Source organism: Camelus bactrianus, chromosome 33, assembly GCF_048773025.1.
Source record: "Camelus bactrianus isolate YW-2024 breed Bactrian camel chromosome 33, ASM4877302v1, whole genome shotgun sequence".
In the NCBI taxonomy this organism is placed as follows: Eukaryota; Metazoa; Chordata; class Mammalia; order Artiodactyla; family Camelidae; genus Camelus; species Camelus bactrianus.
In genome coordinates this window covers 9978023-9993436 of record NC_133571.1, presented here as the reverse complement: position 1 = coordinate 9993436, position 15414 = coordinate 9978023, and the positions used below count along the sequence as shown (strand labels likewise).

At 56.0% G+C, this 15414-nt stretch overlaps 1 protein-coding gene across 3 annotated transcripts; it reads left to right on the top strand.

The window, feature by feature from the left end:
* The first annotated feature begins 662 nt into the window (after positions 1–662).
* On the top strand, positions 663–13487 carry TMPRSS5 (transmembrane serine protease 5). Of its 3 annotated transcripts, XM_074356898.1 has the most exons (13): positions 663–785; positions 3004–3127; positions 3487–3585; positions 4117–4239; positions 5293–5428; positions 5779–5892; positions 7257–7300; positions 7960–8122; positions 9094–9272; positions 10865–10963; positions 11436–11578; positions 11850–12002; positions 12783–13487. In XM_074356898.1, exons 1-13 carry the CDS (start codon positions 783–785, stop codon positions 13068–13070), a joined length of 1668 nt encoding a protein of 555 aa, XP_074212999.1. In that variant the 5' UTR covers positions 663–782; the 3' UTR covers positions 13071–13487. The 3 variants fall into 3 exon arrangements, with proteins under 3 accessions (XP_074212999.1, XP_074213000.1, XP_074213001.1); XM_074356899.1 differs by lacking the exon at positions 3487–3585; XM_074356900.1 differs by lacking the exons at positions 7257–7300; positions 7960–8122.
* Positions 13488–15414: the final 1927 nt, after the last annotated feature.

The window sequence follows — 15414 nt, the reverse complement described above, 5'->3', positions numbered from 1 at the left end:
GAGGCATGTGGAGGAGGGGGAGCCACGCCAGCCTTCCCCTTCCCGGGGATCCGTCTGCCTCTTTGACTAAAGGACTGTGGCTCCCAGGTGTGTCTGGCCCATCCTGGGCTCAGCTGGGCCCCTTGTGCTCTGAAGCTCCTGCAGTCACTGGCCCCGAGGGCAGCTGGGCCGAGAGGCCCCACCTCCCTGCATTGGGGTGACAGGTGCAGCCCCGAGAAGAGAGGTGACAGTGATTCCCCCATCACCGTCCCAGTTCCAGCCCGATGACAGCCCCAGACTGCTGGGAAAGCCAACCCACGCAGAGGCGAGACACAGTCCCGAGGGCTCAGAAACGTTTCAGCAAATGCTAATATCAGTCTCTCGAATCCAGCCCTGTCAGCAGGAAGGGGGGGCTGTGTTCGCACGCATGGGGCACACTTTTTGGCCCAAGGGACCTGGTTGCTAAGCAGCAGTAGCTGGCCTCCCCTCCTCCCCATAACCTTTTTCTCTGCTTCTAAGCTTCCAGTTAGCAAACGGGAGGGGCTGAGGCTGCCCAGCCCAGCCTAACCCATGGTCGCCTTTCCTGCAACAAGAGGTCTATTCATGGTTTCTGAGCGGAGTTCATTGTCTCTCTGGGTGTGTGTGTGTGTGTAGGGGGGTGATGAAGGGAGGAGCCATGTGTGAACTAGGGAAGCCTCACCCTCCAACCAACTGGCCGGGTTATTTATCAATGCTGATCCAAGACCAGGAGCAGAACGCTGCCCAGCAGACCCTGAGGCTTTACATCACTGCCACTGGCCCCTATGGTAAGGCTGCACCTCTGTGCCATTCTGATCGGGCCTCTCTCTCTTTCTACCCTGACCCTTGACCCCACCCTTGGGATGCTCGGCTCTTGGAAAAAGCCTTCTCTGGCAGTTCCTGTGCAGGGACTAGATCCTAGAGGGGACCCTGTGTGGCCAACCTGCTGGCTTTGTTTTCCCGCGGGGCTGACTTATTCCCCACTCTTGTCCCCTACGTGCCTAGCCAGGTGCTCTAATCACGGGCAGTGCTTAGCAAATCATGGCTACATTGAAATCCTACTCAAAGGGGGGACCAGGAAGTCCTGTGGCATCAAGACCATTTTCCTAGGCTAACCACGTGAGCTGGGACAGGTGAGTGTCGAGGTGGGGCAGCACTCGAGGTGAGGCCAGTTTGTTCAGAGGCTGAACTTCAAGCCAGGCTCCCTGAGCGTGCCCTGGAATCCTCCTCTCTGGACCAAGCCATGTAGCCTGGGTAGGGTGGTCTGCAGAGAAGACGGGAGTTACTTCAACTTTAGGGGGCTCTGTCTACTTTACTGGATTATAAATTCATTGAAGAAAGAATCCAGAGCTTATACATATTTCACTTTATATATTATATTAGTATATATTATTATACTTAATACTTGCGTTGTACTTTATAAAACACTCTCAATCACATAACCTTGTTTAGTTTCTTCCTCCCTCCCTCCCTCCCTCCACTATGTGCCTCCCTCCATCCCTCCTTCCCTCCATTTCTTCCTTCCTTCCTCTTTCCCTTGCATTTAATATGCATTAACTGAATTTCCACATTGTGCTGGGCCTTGAGCTAGACCCTGGGATTTCTAGACCAGAGAGGAAGGAGAGAGAGAAGGAAATGAGCATAGTATTGGGTCACAGTTGTGGCCATGTGGTTTGAAGAAAGCTTCCAGGAAAAACGGCATTTGAGCTGAGTTAGTATGTGGGGAAGGGGACAGCAGGTGACACGCCTCCGTGGTGTGAGAGCGAAGGCACTGAGGACAGGCACGTCTGTTAATACGACCCTGAGTTCTGCTGTGGAGGAGTTAGTGCTGGCAGGTGAGGATGGAGAGGGGAGGAAGGGTTAGATCACAGAGGATGCTGTGATTCATGCCAGGAAGCTTTGAATTTATCCCAAAGGTTACAAAGATCATTGGACACTTTAAATGTGGGGTTAACTTGCTCCTGTTTGCGTTTTAGAAAGATTGCTGTGGTGGAGAAGGAATGGAGATGAGGGCCAGAGCGGGGTGGGGAGCTATTCACTGGGGAGCAGGTGCTATCGCTCTTGTTTCATAAATGAGAAAATTGAAGTTTGGAGGGTTGATGAGTTGTCAAGTTCACATAGTAGGCTGTAGACCGAGCTTTGAACCACTGGCCCAATGTTTTTGCCAGGATCTTATTTTCCACGACTCCTCTTCATGGTACATGAACCTCAGGCACATGTGTGACTCACCCCACCCTCTGCCTTCTTACCCTCACGCCTTTGCCTCTTCAGTCCTCTTTCGCGGGAACGCCCAATGCCCCTACAGGCCAGTTCAAACCCTATTCATCTATAACAGCCTGTCTCAGAGGCTGCCCCTTCCAGGAAGCCTTCCTTGGTCTCCCCAACAAGAAGTAAGCTCTGCTTTTGAATTCCACTGGTAGTTGAACTGAGCTTTTCTTCTGTCACTGAACATGGGCCACTTTGCTTATGTGACTTATCTTTAGGACTCATGCAAATTCTTTGAGGCGGTGGTGATGGCGGTCCATGTTCACTGACCTTGAACTCCTTCCGAATCCCCCACCGTGGCTGTGCACTTGGGCTAGACACTGTGTACTGGGGGAAAGAACGGATGGTTCACTGGGGAGGAGCACCTCTTCCTCTGAGACAGGAGGGAGTGAGGAAGGCTGGGGTTGTAGGGGCTGAGGAGGGATGCTGAGGGACTCAGAGGGTGCCCTCCACACTAGCGGGAGGCAGGGTGAGGGGGTGGTGAAGAGTGTGGGCTTTGGAGCTGGCCTCATCTAGGCTCAGGTCTCTGCCCTGACACTGGCTGTGAGAGGAAGGTGGGTGGGGTTAGGGGCCCCAGGAGAGCAGGGAGGCCTGACAGGCATCTGTGGGAACACACAGAGTCCCCAAGATGGATAAAAGGCTTGTAAGTGGCAATGAGGGCACGGCCAGGGTCACTGAAGGGGGACGCATGGTGGGTGTTGACTCCTCTCCTTGGTGAGTCACTGGCAGCTATTTCCCCAGGGCCTGATGCCGGACGGCCCGGCCCCCATGGAGGCTCCGTATGCAGAGGAGGGCCCAGGACCCGGGATCTTCAGAGCAGAACCAGGAGACCAGCTACGGAGGCTGGAGGCCCAGCAGCAACCCAGTAAGCCAGATGGGGCGGTAGGGGAATGACAGGGTGGGGGCAGTGAAGGGACAGTGTTCCTACGTCCCCCAGATTCTCTTTCCCCCATATCTTCCTAGGTCAGCCTTAAGTGGCTGATGGCAGGAGGCTGTCTCACTATTTATCCCAGACCTGCTCGATTGGGCTCTGAGGGCTCCAGTGATCAGAGCCCTGCCCCTGACTCATCCCAGGATGATGGGGCAGAGAGAGGCGGGCTGGGGCAGCAGGCGAACTCCTGTCCTGACTGGGTGGCTGCCTGGCCCCAGCGTGGCACCTCAGGGTGGAGTGAGGCTGGCAGGCAGGAGCAGGGCCCCTAGACTCTCCTCTGTCCTCCCCCGCAGGCTCCCGGGCAGGGCGCTGGCGTACAGGGCGGCGCGGCTGTGCAGTGCTGGGAGCCCTGGGGCTGCTGGCTGGTGCGAGCTTGGGCTCGTGGCTTCTAGGTCAGTGCTGGGACCTCAGTGGTTGGGAGGGACAAAGGACAGGATCTAGGGGGTGCTGGGAGAGAGGAGCAGGTGCCAAGCAGGTGTTAGGGGCGGGCGGATGGGCGAGCATCTTTTCCATCCACTCTGAGTAGATGGCAAGTGGAGGAGGGGTGAGGTCCACAGGAGGGACTCAGGCTCTACATAAAGAAGAATGTTTTAGTCCTGCGGTGAGAAATGTGCTCTGGTGGGGTTAGGGGCCCCAGGAGAGCAGGGAGGCCTGCGGGATGATCCAGGGAGGCCCTAGTCAAACTTTTTCCAGAGATCTTTCCTGGTCAGAGAGTGACAGAGTCAGAGAGAGATCTGCCTGTCTTCTGTGTGTTGCGTGCGGACGCGCCTAAGGCGGGGTGGTGATGCGGGGTCCCCAGGAGGCTGCTTCTGCCTCCCTCTGCTGCAGGGGTCTTATCCTGCTCCTTGGCCCCTTCCTGTAGGAATCCTTTCCTTCCCCCAGCCTTTTCACGGTGACCCTCTTCCTGCCTTTGTCCTCTGAAGTGCTCTACCTGTGGCCAGCTGCCTCTCAGCCCGTTCCCGGGAACTTGCAGGATGAGGAGATGACCTTGAACTGCTCAGAGGCCAGTGGTGAGGAAGCCCTGCGACCCTCGCTTCCCAGAGCAGGTGGGCCACACCCCCAAGGCTGGGAGACTCCCACCCCAGCTGCTGTACGGCTCTGAGATCCTCCCTTCTGACTGGGGGCCAGAGGACCAACGTGAAGGGCCAGGAGTTCACTGTCATTCCCCTGTGTCTCCGTAGTGTGAGGGTGGTGACACGATCCAGCCTTGAAGAGTTGAGCTCTGAGTTTAGGGCTTCCAGCCCTCCCTGGGGACTGTCTTTAACTCTAGCTGGGGCATAGCCAAGAGCCCAGGCTGGCAGGAGAGATGGCGACTTGCCATTTGGGGCTGAGTAAGCCAGCAGGTGTGTGTGGGGGGGATGGGAGAGCCAGTGTGTGGCTGGCCAGGGTCTTTGGTAGAGGGCTGGGGACATCATTCCACATTGTCTCCCCCTCCCCAACCCCAATCTTGTCCCCTCCCCTCCAGGTAAGAGTTGAGGATCAGAAGATACCATGCTGCCAAGGCTGGGGTTAGACTCAGTCACAGAGGTTAGCTGGGACAGCCTGGAGCTGCCTTTGGCTAGCTGTGTGTGCCTTTGGGTAAGTTACTTCTTTGAGCCGCCATTTCCTTCTCCATGAAACGCGGTAAAAAATATTCACTGCACCAAGTTGTAAGCTTAATAATAGCATAATATATGAGAGTTTAGCCTGGAAAAAGCAGATGCTCAATAAATGGCGACCATCGCTAGTACTGTCACAAGATTTGAAACGTGGGTCCATCACTTGCAGATTCTGTGACCTTAAACAGGTCGCTCAACCTCCGCGCCTTAATTTCCTCTGCAGAGCAGGGAAGATGGGAATTCTCACCCCACAGGACTGCTGTGACACTTTGCGATGGAGCATGTTTGAAAGCACTTGGTTAAAACACAGAACTAAAATTCTGTGCAAAGAGGGGTTGTGTATTCTCAGAACTGGCCGGATCCCTGGGGAGCATCTGGGTGACCCAGATGCTGTCATGAAGGCATCTTCGAGTCCCTCCGTAGCCAGGTCCGGCTTGCCCTGCCCACACCGCCCTTCCATCCAGCCGCAGGTGGGATGTGGCTTTGATGCTGTGGTTTCAGTATCTTTCAGAATAAACACCGAGGACTTCTTTCTGGAAGTGCAGGTGAGGGCCCGGCCAGGCTGGCTCCTGGTCTGCCACGAGGGCTGGAGCTCTGCCTTGGGGGTGCGGATCTGCCGGAGCCTCGGGCATCTCAGGTAACTGGGGCCAGACCCGGGGCCTGGGGAGGGTGGAGGGCTGGTGGGTGGGGTGAGGGGCAGTGGAGACCTCTATCAGCCTGTCAGCATCAAAGTACTCAGGAAATGGCAAGAGGTCATTCTGGTCATCTCCTGGCCCCTGGGCATGACGGTACCCCAGCCTGTTTCTCTCCTTTGCACATCCCTGCTTTTTAACAATTATGAATCCCAGAAGAGGTCATTGTCAAAGTCTTGCTCAGTCACTATCCTGGTACCATATCTCCCGCACATTCTGGTTATGATTAACCCCCATCTCTCGTGCTGCAGTTTAAAGCCCATTTCCTCCTGTTCTGTTCCTTTCTCCTGCCAAGACTCACTCACGACAAGGCAGTGAACCTGTCTGACATCAGGCTGAACAGCTCCAGGGAGTTTGCCCAGCTCTCTCCTAGACTGGAAGGCCTCCTGGAGGAGGTGTGGCAGCCCAGGTAGGGCTTCTCATGAAGCTGAGCGATGCCCCTCGTTTCCTAGTGAACAAGCCAGGAAAAAAATCTTCCCAACATGGGACCCTGGTGGCCAGGACACTGGAGGTGTAAACAGGACGACAAAGGGGGACATTTCCCAATTGGAAATTACTAACTCAGTTCATAGGAGCCCTGCCCGTCAGAGTTTCACACACGTTATCCTATCCGCCCCTCACAAGAACGGCAGGATTGGGTGTTATTGTTAGAGGATTTGAAATGGTACTCTGATTCCCATTTTACAAGTAGGGAAACTGAGGCTCAGTGAGGTCAAGGGCTTTGTGCAAAGCCACAGAACTGATAAACAGTCAAGCCAAGTCTTGAAACCAGGCTCCTGGCTCCAAGCTAGTGCCCTCTCACCCCTGCTGCACCTTTTTTGGAAAGTCTGGCATCTCAAGAGAGAGACAGTTGATGGCTTGGAACCTAGAGACCCTCCAGAGAAGAGGGCTCTGGGATGGACCCTTCCTCAAATCCTGGGGGCGGGTGCAAGCTGAGCAGGTCTTTGCCCTGCCTGGGTGTCCTAAGCTTTCCGGCAGCCTCCTGCCATCCCTGCATCGCCTTTCCCGTCTGAACCTCCGGCCCCTGCTGTCCAGCTCCTGTCCCCCCCTGAGAGTCCATCAGGGGAATGTGGCTGCCAATGAGGGAGGCTCAAAATGCATCCCTGTCTTGGATACCTGACCAGGCAAAGGGAAGGAGGGCTAGGATGGACTCCACCAGGAGACTGGAGGGCCGTGGGTATGGGAAACGAAGAAACTGAGGACCCAGACACTGGGCTGCTGGGGCAAGAGATGAGTAAAGAAAGAGAAGAGGGCTTTGGTCCGAAAGAACTTGAGGTTTATGCTAAGAAAGAGGAGGGGAGAGAGAAGAGCCGGCGTATGAGCGCACGTGGCCAGGAAAAGGGCTGGGGATGTCGAGTCAGCTTAGGGAGGAGGATGGGGCCAAGAACCCTGTCCACTCAGTGACTCGTTTATCCTCTCAGCCACTGAGCACACATTTACGCAGGGGCCTGAGTGGGAACAGCCAGATTTTCACATCTGTGAATACTCTATTTGTGACTTTGGGCCCTGTGCAAATCGACCCCAGAGGACCACGATGTCCTGCGTGCCTGGGGCCATTGGGCAGAGGGTGCCTTGCTGGCCAGGACACCTGCTATGAGGAAGGGCCTTGGGGCTTGGGTGGAGGCAGGAGGCAGATGGCTGTCGCTCTGGGAGAGGCCACCTCCGCTCCCCCCAACAACTACCCCCTCCTCCACGCCCTCAGGTGGGTGTGCGGCCTTGGGTGCCCCCCCCCACCCCGCCCAGCTGCTTGCTTGCGCCGCCTCTGTTTCACAGGGACAGCTGCACTTCCGGTCAAATTGTCTCCCTCAAATGCTCTGGTGAGTCCTGTCCTGGGTCCAGGAAGGTGGCGATGGGAGGAGGGCTCTCCCGGAGGGTGAGAGAGCCGCATGGAGAGGCTCAGCCGGGTCTGGAGTGGGGTTCCCTACCCGCCTGCCCACCTGCCTGCTGGGTGCCTACTTGCAGACACAATTCTGCCCAAGCAGAGCCGTGTCTCAGCCTCTGTCACGTCCCCCACCAGCCGCTGGTCTGGGCAGGTGACCTCCTTGCTTTGCTGCCTGCCCTGGCCCCTGACACTCACCCCTCTTCTTCTGAAGAGCCCCAGAGATGGAGTAGCAGCTTCTGGAGACTAAGGACGGTGGGGAACAAGGGGCCACATGGGAGACAGTCTGTGGTGTTGCTTTCACCCGTCTTCCCAGTCCCGTAGCCGTCTTGTCATCTGTCCTTTGTGCATCCGTCCACGCACCAGTATCTGACCCCTCCTACGGGACAGATATTTTCTTAGGTATTGGGGCTCTGTAGATAATGCAGCCACCGTCCCTGCCCTCAGCAGGCTCATAGCCTGAGCTCACGTGCTCAGGACCAGGAGTCATGAGCGGGGGCCGTCCACGCCGCGGGGCCACACTCCCGACAGTTAGCAGCACCGTGCCGACATCCGCCTGTCTTCCTCTCCATCTCGCTGGTGCTTGTCTGTCTGCAGAGTGTGGGGCCAGGCCCCTGGCTTCCCGGATAGTCGGCGGGCAGGCGGTGGCTCCCGGACGCTGGCCCTGGCAGGCCAGCGTGGCCCTGGGCTCCCGGCACACGTGCGGGGGCTCCGTGCTGGCCCCGCGCTGGGTGGTGACGGCGGCGCACTGTGTGCACAGGCAAGTCTGGGGAGGAGAGCGCCTCCGACGCCTCTTCTGTTTGGCTGTTGCTACGTCCTGTCTAAGATGTCCTTGTCCAACTGCCTGCCTCCCATGTCTGCTGCGCGTGGGCGCCGGTGGTGTTTGTGAACTTCTCCCTGTGCAGTGCCAAGAACAGCTTTGTTTGAATAGCCCTAATAATACAAATACTCTCTAGAAATAATACAAATATTTTTTAGAATATTTAGATTTAGGATATTTAGATTTGTTCGGGTTTTCAGCTTTTAAAATGCTCTCACGCTCCCAGCACTCCCTGATCACCACTGTAATTAAATCATTTCCCATGTGATTATTTGTTGAACGTCCTTCTCCCCCTTTAGACTGGAAGGTCCACGGGAACAGCGACTCTGTCTTGTTTCTCACTGAATCCAGCCCCTTTGTCGGTCTGTCCACCGCCTCGTCCCCGTGGCCTAGGACAGTCCTGGAATATAGCAGGGGCTTAATAACTACTGGTTGGAAGGAATGAATGAGCTCCTCAGCTCTCTTCTTTGGTGGCGGGCAGGGCAGAGAGCGTAAGCCTCATCTTACAGCGAGGACGCTGAGGCCGGGAGGGCTGAAGCCCCTCCCCGAGAGCAGAGCTAGGAAGGGGGAGACAGGACCCATGGAAGCTTCACTGCCTTGGCTGAGAGTTACCGTCTCACACAGGGCCTTCCCATTTGTCGTAAAACCTGGCGGGGGGTTATGCAGGAGAGGTGGGGGGTGGTTGTAGATACCCCATAACTGTCTCACTTCGCTCTCCATCAGTGCCTGAGCATTTATTAAGCACCTACTGCATGCCCAGGGTCTTGCCAGCTGCTAGGGGGATTCTGAGAGGCCCAGTGATGGGGCCCCACCAATAGCCTCGCTGGCAGCTCCCTCCACCCACCGCCTCATTTACATCAGCCTCTTCAGCCCCTCCCTTCCCGGGGGCTCAGCGTGGCTCCTGTGTGCAGTTTCAGGCTGTCCCGCCTGTCCAGCTGGCGGGTCCACGTAGGGCTGGTCAGCCACAGCACGGTCAGGCCACACCAGGGGGCTCTGGTGGAGCGGATCATCGCCCACCCGCTCTACAGCGCCCAGACCCATGACTACGACGTGGCCCTCCTGCAGCTCCGGACCCCACTCCACTTCTCAGGTGAGGCTGCGGTGAGAGGAGCAGGCGCCGGGGAAAGGCGGAGAGGCAGGCTGGTTTCTAAGATTTCCTCGAGCTGGGAACCTTAAAACCTTCACTTCGCTTGGTAGCTGTCGTGCGCTCTGGCATCACCTGGCCCTGAGGTGGCCCTGACTCTTCCATGTAATCCTTTGGGGACAAACATTCTGGCCCTTTTCACAGCCGGGCTGCAGGTGGGATGCGTTTTGAGGTCCCAAAGAGGAGCATCACAGTTTCTCCATCTCCTGCAGGCTGCTCCAGCCTGGTCCCCAGGCTGGTGCCAGGTCCCAGCCAGGCCAGAGTTAAGAATAGTTAACTAGATAGTTAACAGTATCACAGTTAATAACTAGAACCTTGTTATGGTTAATAAGATTTCCTTTACCAAATATGCTTTCATCCAATCCTCATAACAGCCCCGAAAGGGAGAGGAGGCAGGTGTATACAGATAAGGATGCTGGCGTTCAGTGAGGGAAGTGACTCTCTTCAAGTTCACGAGGTAGACAGCCCCCCGGCCAGGGCTTCTCCCCCACAGCATCTCCCCTAGAAGGGCGGCTCTGCCACCCGCACAGGCCAGCTGCACTCACCTACATACACACACACTCACACTCGCGGAAACACACACACACGTGTGCGTGCCCTCAGATGCTCACACGCTCATGCAAGGCTCACAGGGGTACGCATGCACGCTCATTCCTATGCGTACATAGCCACGCCACACACACGCACACTCACAAACACTCAGCACGCCTCCCTCCCGTTGCTACCTGGAGCCTTGGGTTTCCCGAACCACAGTTGCTGTTGTCTCTGCCCTGTTGTTCAACAATGAACACTTCTAAAGTGACTTAAATGTATTTAAAGGGAAACTTTAGGTTACACCCTAACTAGAGAACCCATATGACTAACAGTAAATAATAACCACAAAATAATAATAATCACGACAAATAATCACCACCGAAATGCAGAGAGTGCACAAAGGCACTCTCAAGTCGCAGCTCCAAGCTGTCCTCTGCAGAGCGGCCCTGCCCGGGGCGCCGTCTCCCTGCTTCGCGGGGGCGCACAGACAGGAACAGAGCAGCAGCCGGAGCTGTTCTCCTTGGTGCAGTCGAGGGGCTGAAAGAGAACTGGAGAGGGAATTCTTTCTCCCAGTGAGGCGGTGTTTATCTCATGGCATGTCTACTCACTACTTAAAATCAGGTTTGGGCTACACCTCATTGGACCAGTTGGAACAATGCCCCAGGGGGGTCCAAACACCCTGAGGAAAATCTAAAACAGGTCATCATTAGGAGAGATTAGGAAGGAATTTCCACACCCCCTCAGTCCCAGGTCGGGGGTGCTCAGTGTGGACATCGCCCAGCCTCGGGTGCCCCATGAGCTGCGGTTTCCACACTGTCCTCTGTGTGCATGGTGCCCCTCCGGTGGTACAGCGCATGCGTGACCTGCCCAGTGGTACAGGAGGCTGGAACCAAGACAAGGAGGGGGCAAGGATGTCTGCCAGGCCTGCTCTTTTCCCAGCCTCAGGGGGAGGGAGGCCTGAGTGGGGCCCAGGACCCCCGCCAGACACCACACACTCTCCACAGACACCGTGGGTGCCGTGTGCCTGCCGGCTGAAGACCAAGATTTTCCGAGGGGCTCTCAGTGTTGGGTGTCTGGCTGGGGCCACACTGACCCCAGCCACAGTGAGTCAGCTCCCAGGGCTCTGGATGCAAAAGGGGTGGGGGGTGGGGGTCATCCTTCCCTAACGTGAGGCACCTCCACCTCCCACCGCCTCCTCCCCTGGCCACAGGGCAGTGCCAGGCCCCTCCTCCTCTGGCATCACCTTTGGCCAGACCTGTGGGCCCGTCTTCCTTGCCTGCATCTTTCTGGGGGAACAACCCCATGTTTCCCCCAAACCCAGGCCCTTGCTTCCCCTTCCCTTGTCCTGGGAGCTCCAGGGCCTTGGCATCGGGTTGTATATGTGAGGTCTGCTCCTCCTCATTCCCTGCCCCCAGGTCGGACAGACCCCTGCCTCCTTGCCCAGAGTCCACAGCTCCCACCCTGGGACCCCTTCTTTGGGTCTCCGTGTCTCCCGGGCCTCTAACCCCCTCTTGCTGCTCTGCCTTCCTGGGGCCTGGCTCCGTGTCCCTCCATCTCTGCTTCTGCCTCCTGCAGCCCACAGCTCGGACATGCTCCAGGACACGATGGTGCCCCTGCTCAGCACCCAGCTCTGCAACAGCTCTTGCGTGTACAGCGGGGCCCTCACACCCCGCATGCTGTGTGCGGGCTACCTGGACGGGAGGGCGGATGCGTGCCAGGTGCGGCAGCCAGGGGCCTGGGGCGGGGTGGGCAGGGTGTGCGGGGCTGGTAGAGGGGTGTGGGACTGAACATCCTCTCTAGGAGTGGGGAGCGCCCAGGCAAGTTGGCTGTGTGCTGAGGGTTTAGGAGGGCGAGACAAGATGGGATCCATCCTGGAAGCAGGATGGTGTGGAATCTACGGTGCGCTCCCTGCCCTGGGGCGGCCTGGCTCCCCTCCCCCAGGAAGGACTCACTGCTTGTTTCTCTTGTCCTGGTGCCTGGATCCCTCAGGGGGATAGCGGGGGCCCCCTGGTGTGCCTGGACGGGGGCACATGGCGCCTGGTGGGGGTGGTCAGCTGGGGCCACGGCTGCGCGGAGCCCAACCACCCCGGCGTCTACGCCAAGATCGCCGAGTTCCTGGACTGGATCCACGACACCACGCAGGTGAATGTGGGGCCAGGTGGGGCAGACCTGTTTGTAGAGGACCCAACCCTCGGAAATCGTGACCTCTTAGGCCTGGGCCCGCCTGGGGGCTGGGGAATGTCCCCAGAGTGGGAGGGGGAAGAGGTGACACTTCTAACATTGAATCCATTTGATCAGTTTAACCATTTACTCCGGAAAAGTAGACCTGATTTTGTAGCCCAGATCTGCCGTTTCCTGTTGATTCTGGCAAATTCCTGACCTTGGTCATAACCATCGTGGCTGCCTTGTGTGCTAGTATATGTGATGATCACATGAGGTCAGGCCTGCCCAGTGCTGGCTCAGAGTGAGTGACCCTGGTGTTATTATGTCTCTACTTAGGACCATTACTCATCCCTGGGCGTGCCTGCCCTCCCTGCACTAGGGAGAGAGCTCAGTTTAGGAGCTTGGGTTCAGCGAAAATCAATTCTGTGTGCTCTGGGTGGGCCACTTGCCTTCATCTGTGCGGTGGGAGAGCCAAGTGAGAGAATGCGTACAGAAGCGCATCATTTGTATGAAGTACTTCACCAACGCAGGGCGTGACAATGGGAAAGGCTCAGCGCAGGTGGTAGATGATAAACTTTGGAGTTTGCAGGGGACACAGGCATTCATCTTCTCATTCAAACCTTCTAAAAAAACCGGTTGGAGCAGATAGCTTAGCCCCATTCTATAGCAGCGGAAAGGAAGGCTCTGGACGGTTAAGTGGTGTCTTACAGTGAAAGCGACCCGGCTGATGGATGGTGGATCAGCTCCTTTCTCTTTCAGCCCAGGACCGCTTCCTCCAGTCCTGTTGTCTCCTCCATCTCACCGCATACCAGCCTCATGTTTCCTGGGGTCTCTGGCAGGTCGACTAGATGGAGAAGGAGCAGCAGCCCTGGATGCAGAAGCCATGGATCTCTTATCACTGCACAGGAGACAGTCACCACCCATGGGCCAGCCTCTGGGCCACAGGGCCTCTCCCCTCGGGCCCTGATTTCCAGCCCCTCTGTCTCATCAGAGAGCCTCAGTGACAGGAGAGATGCTGGGCCAGGGTTGGGAGGGTGGGGGATCTGAGGGGTCGGGGGAGGAGCTGGAGGGGAAGAGGTGCTGGCAGCAGCTGGGAGCATGCCCTTCTGCCCCCTCCCCTCCCCAGCTCTTGTGCACATCTTTTGGGAGGCTGCTCAGGAATGCCCTGGGTCTGCCTTCTCCCTGTGCCCTCAGGTGGGGGAAGTGTCTCCGTAGAAGCCCAGGCTGGGACGCTCCTGGGCAGATGGGGTCAACCCAGGTTAAGCCCATGGAGTCAGGATCCTCCCAACTCTCCTGTCGATCTCACCTACTTCCTGCCCTCACCTGGCTCTGGCTGGCCTTGCTGGGGCAGGGGGCACTGTAAGAACACTCTGGTTGGTGCTGGAATTGGATGTAGGTTTTAAAATGACAGTTCTGTGAACTGGTCCAAGGACTTCCTGTATTAAAGTGAAGTGATGTATGGTCTTGGTCGCATCCTCCTTCCAACCCCACTTCGCTTTCTCACAGACACATTAAGGGGCAGTAGAATTACAATTGTCCTCCCATACATGTTTCTTAAAGCTCTGGAACTGATTGCTGCTCATCTCTCAAGAATTTTGGCATATACCCATTTATATAATTCTTTACATCTGTTAAAGCTGCATGTACTGATTGGCCACAGAAAGCCCCAGCCGTCCCGGGGCTCTGATGCTGCAAGTGTGACTGTCACTGAGTCAGAGCTCCCTCGAGGAGGGTGTTCCCCTCAAGACCCCCCTCTCCTTAGCTCTCCTTTCAGAACTGAGCCTTCCGGCTCAGGGAGGTGTTTTTCTGCACTTCTGCCCAGTTAGCATTTTCCTCATTAAGCTTCCCCCCAACTCTCTCCTCTCTAGCAATTAAAATGCAATTGGCATCTTGTTTCTAAAAACTGCAATGAATTTTTTATGGTGCTTACCCAAGGAAATGCAATTAGCGCTCAGCAATAACACAACTTTTTTGTGAGTTTATCAGCTTTTTTTTTTTTTTGAGGGGGTATTACAAATGAATATTCATTCCTGGAGGGTCGGCTTCCTTTGCATGAAGGGCACTAAAAAAAAAAGGGCCTCAATCTACAGTTGTTTTATTACCTGGGGAAGTGGTTGCTGGGAGTCCGCTGCCAGACTGCAGAAGCAGCGTGGGAGAGGCCCTGGCAGGTGGCAGCCAGCCTCACGCTCTGTTCTTAGGGCCTCAATCTCCAGCTTCCATCCGAGACCAGCATTTACTCCCTGATCTGGTGAAGTCTCAGGGCTGCGGCTCCCCCTGGGTGGGGGAGTTACCAGCACATCCATCAGTGATGCTCTTTTTTTGGGTTTCTGATGTCCTCCTCATACGAATTTGCTTATTAAAAGGGAGGTTTTTACTCACCACGGTCATTATGACCTGTTCATCATCAGTAACTCTTGGATCTTACTTTCTCACACGTGGCATCTCATTTACATCCCACACCATCTCTGTGGTGCAGAGATTATTATTGTGCCCATTTCACAGGCAAGAAAATTAGTTCAGAAAGATTAAGTGACTTCCCCAGGACCAGCCAGCTAATCACTGCCAAAGCCAGGATGTGAGCCTGGGGTCTTTTTACTCCAAATCCACATCCCGGTTTTGCACGTGGATGAGCGAGATGGTCCAACACTGCACAGAAGGACAGACCTGGAAGGCACTCATCACCTGGTTTAGTCCCCTGCCGACAGTAGTGCTTTGCCATCCCTACCTTTTATAGGTGAGGAAACCAGAATCTAGGAAGCGGCTCCTGCCAGAGACCCTTCCTGGGCACTATTCTTGCAGATTTCCAGTTCTGCATGGTCTGACTTAAATGTAACAAGTGAGCATCTTCCACAGGAGGACAGTAAAGAGAACACTCATTACAGAATTTGCTAATAGCGAATCCCCAGTTACTGATAGAAGGTCCCTGTAACTTTCGCTGGGTGACCAGTCAGATCTACAGACTCAGAGGCTCTCGCTTGCCCTTCCTGTGCTGGCATCTGCCACTCCAGTGCTTAGGAAAGTGAGGAGAAGTGAGTGCCCTGGGCCAGCTGCTGGAGAGCAGGGCTGGAGATGGGGGCAAGGAAGGATGGGAAGATTCAGGTCCAGAAGGATTTTAATGAGGACCAGCTGGGTGCCCAGCTGTGTTAAGCTCTGCAGGGAACTCAGAGATAGAGAAGCCAGCTGGCTGCCTTATTGGAGTGGTGAGACTTATTTTCAACAAATGATTAGTGGCCAGCCAGGCACAAAGCTGAGTGGTGAGGCAGTAATTGCTAAGGGAGCTCCAAGGACCCATTGTTGACTAAGTCAGGGTGTTTCTGTGTGTGCAGGAAGCCTGTCTCTCCCCCCAAGGATTCAGCGTCCCACCTGGGATGGCTGGGTGGAGCTTGTCAGC

What these genes read in the sequence shown, in the direction of transcription:
- TMPRSS5 (XM_074356898.1), top strand. An exon ending in CCACACTGACCCCAGCCACA is followed by an intron (nt 10,964 to 11,435) that starts GTGAGTCAGCTC and finishes TGCCTCCTGCAG; the next exon opens with CCCACAGCTCGGACATGCTC. An exon ending in GGAGGGCGGATGCGTGCCAG is followed by an intron (nt 11,579 to 11,849) that starts GTGCGGCAGCCA and finishes TGGATCCCTCAG; the next exon opens with GGGGATAGCGGGGGCCCCCT.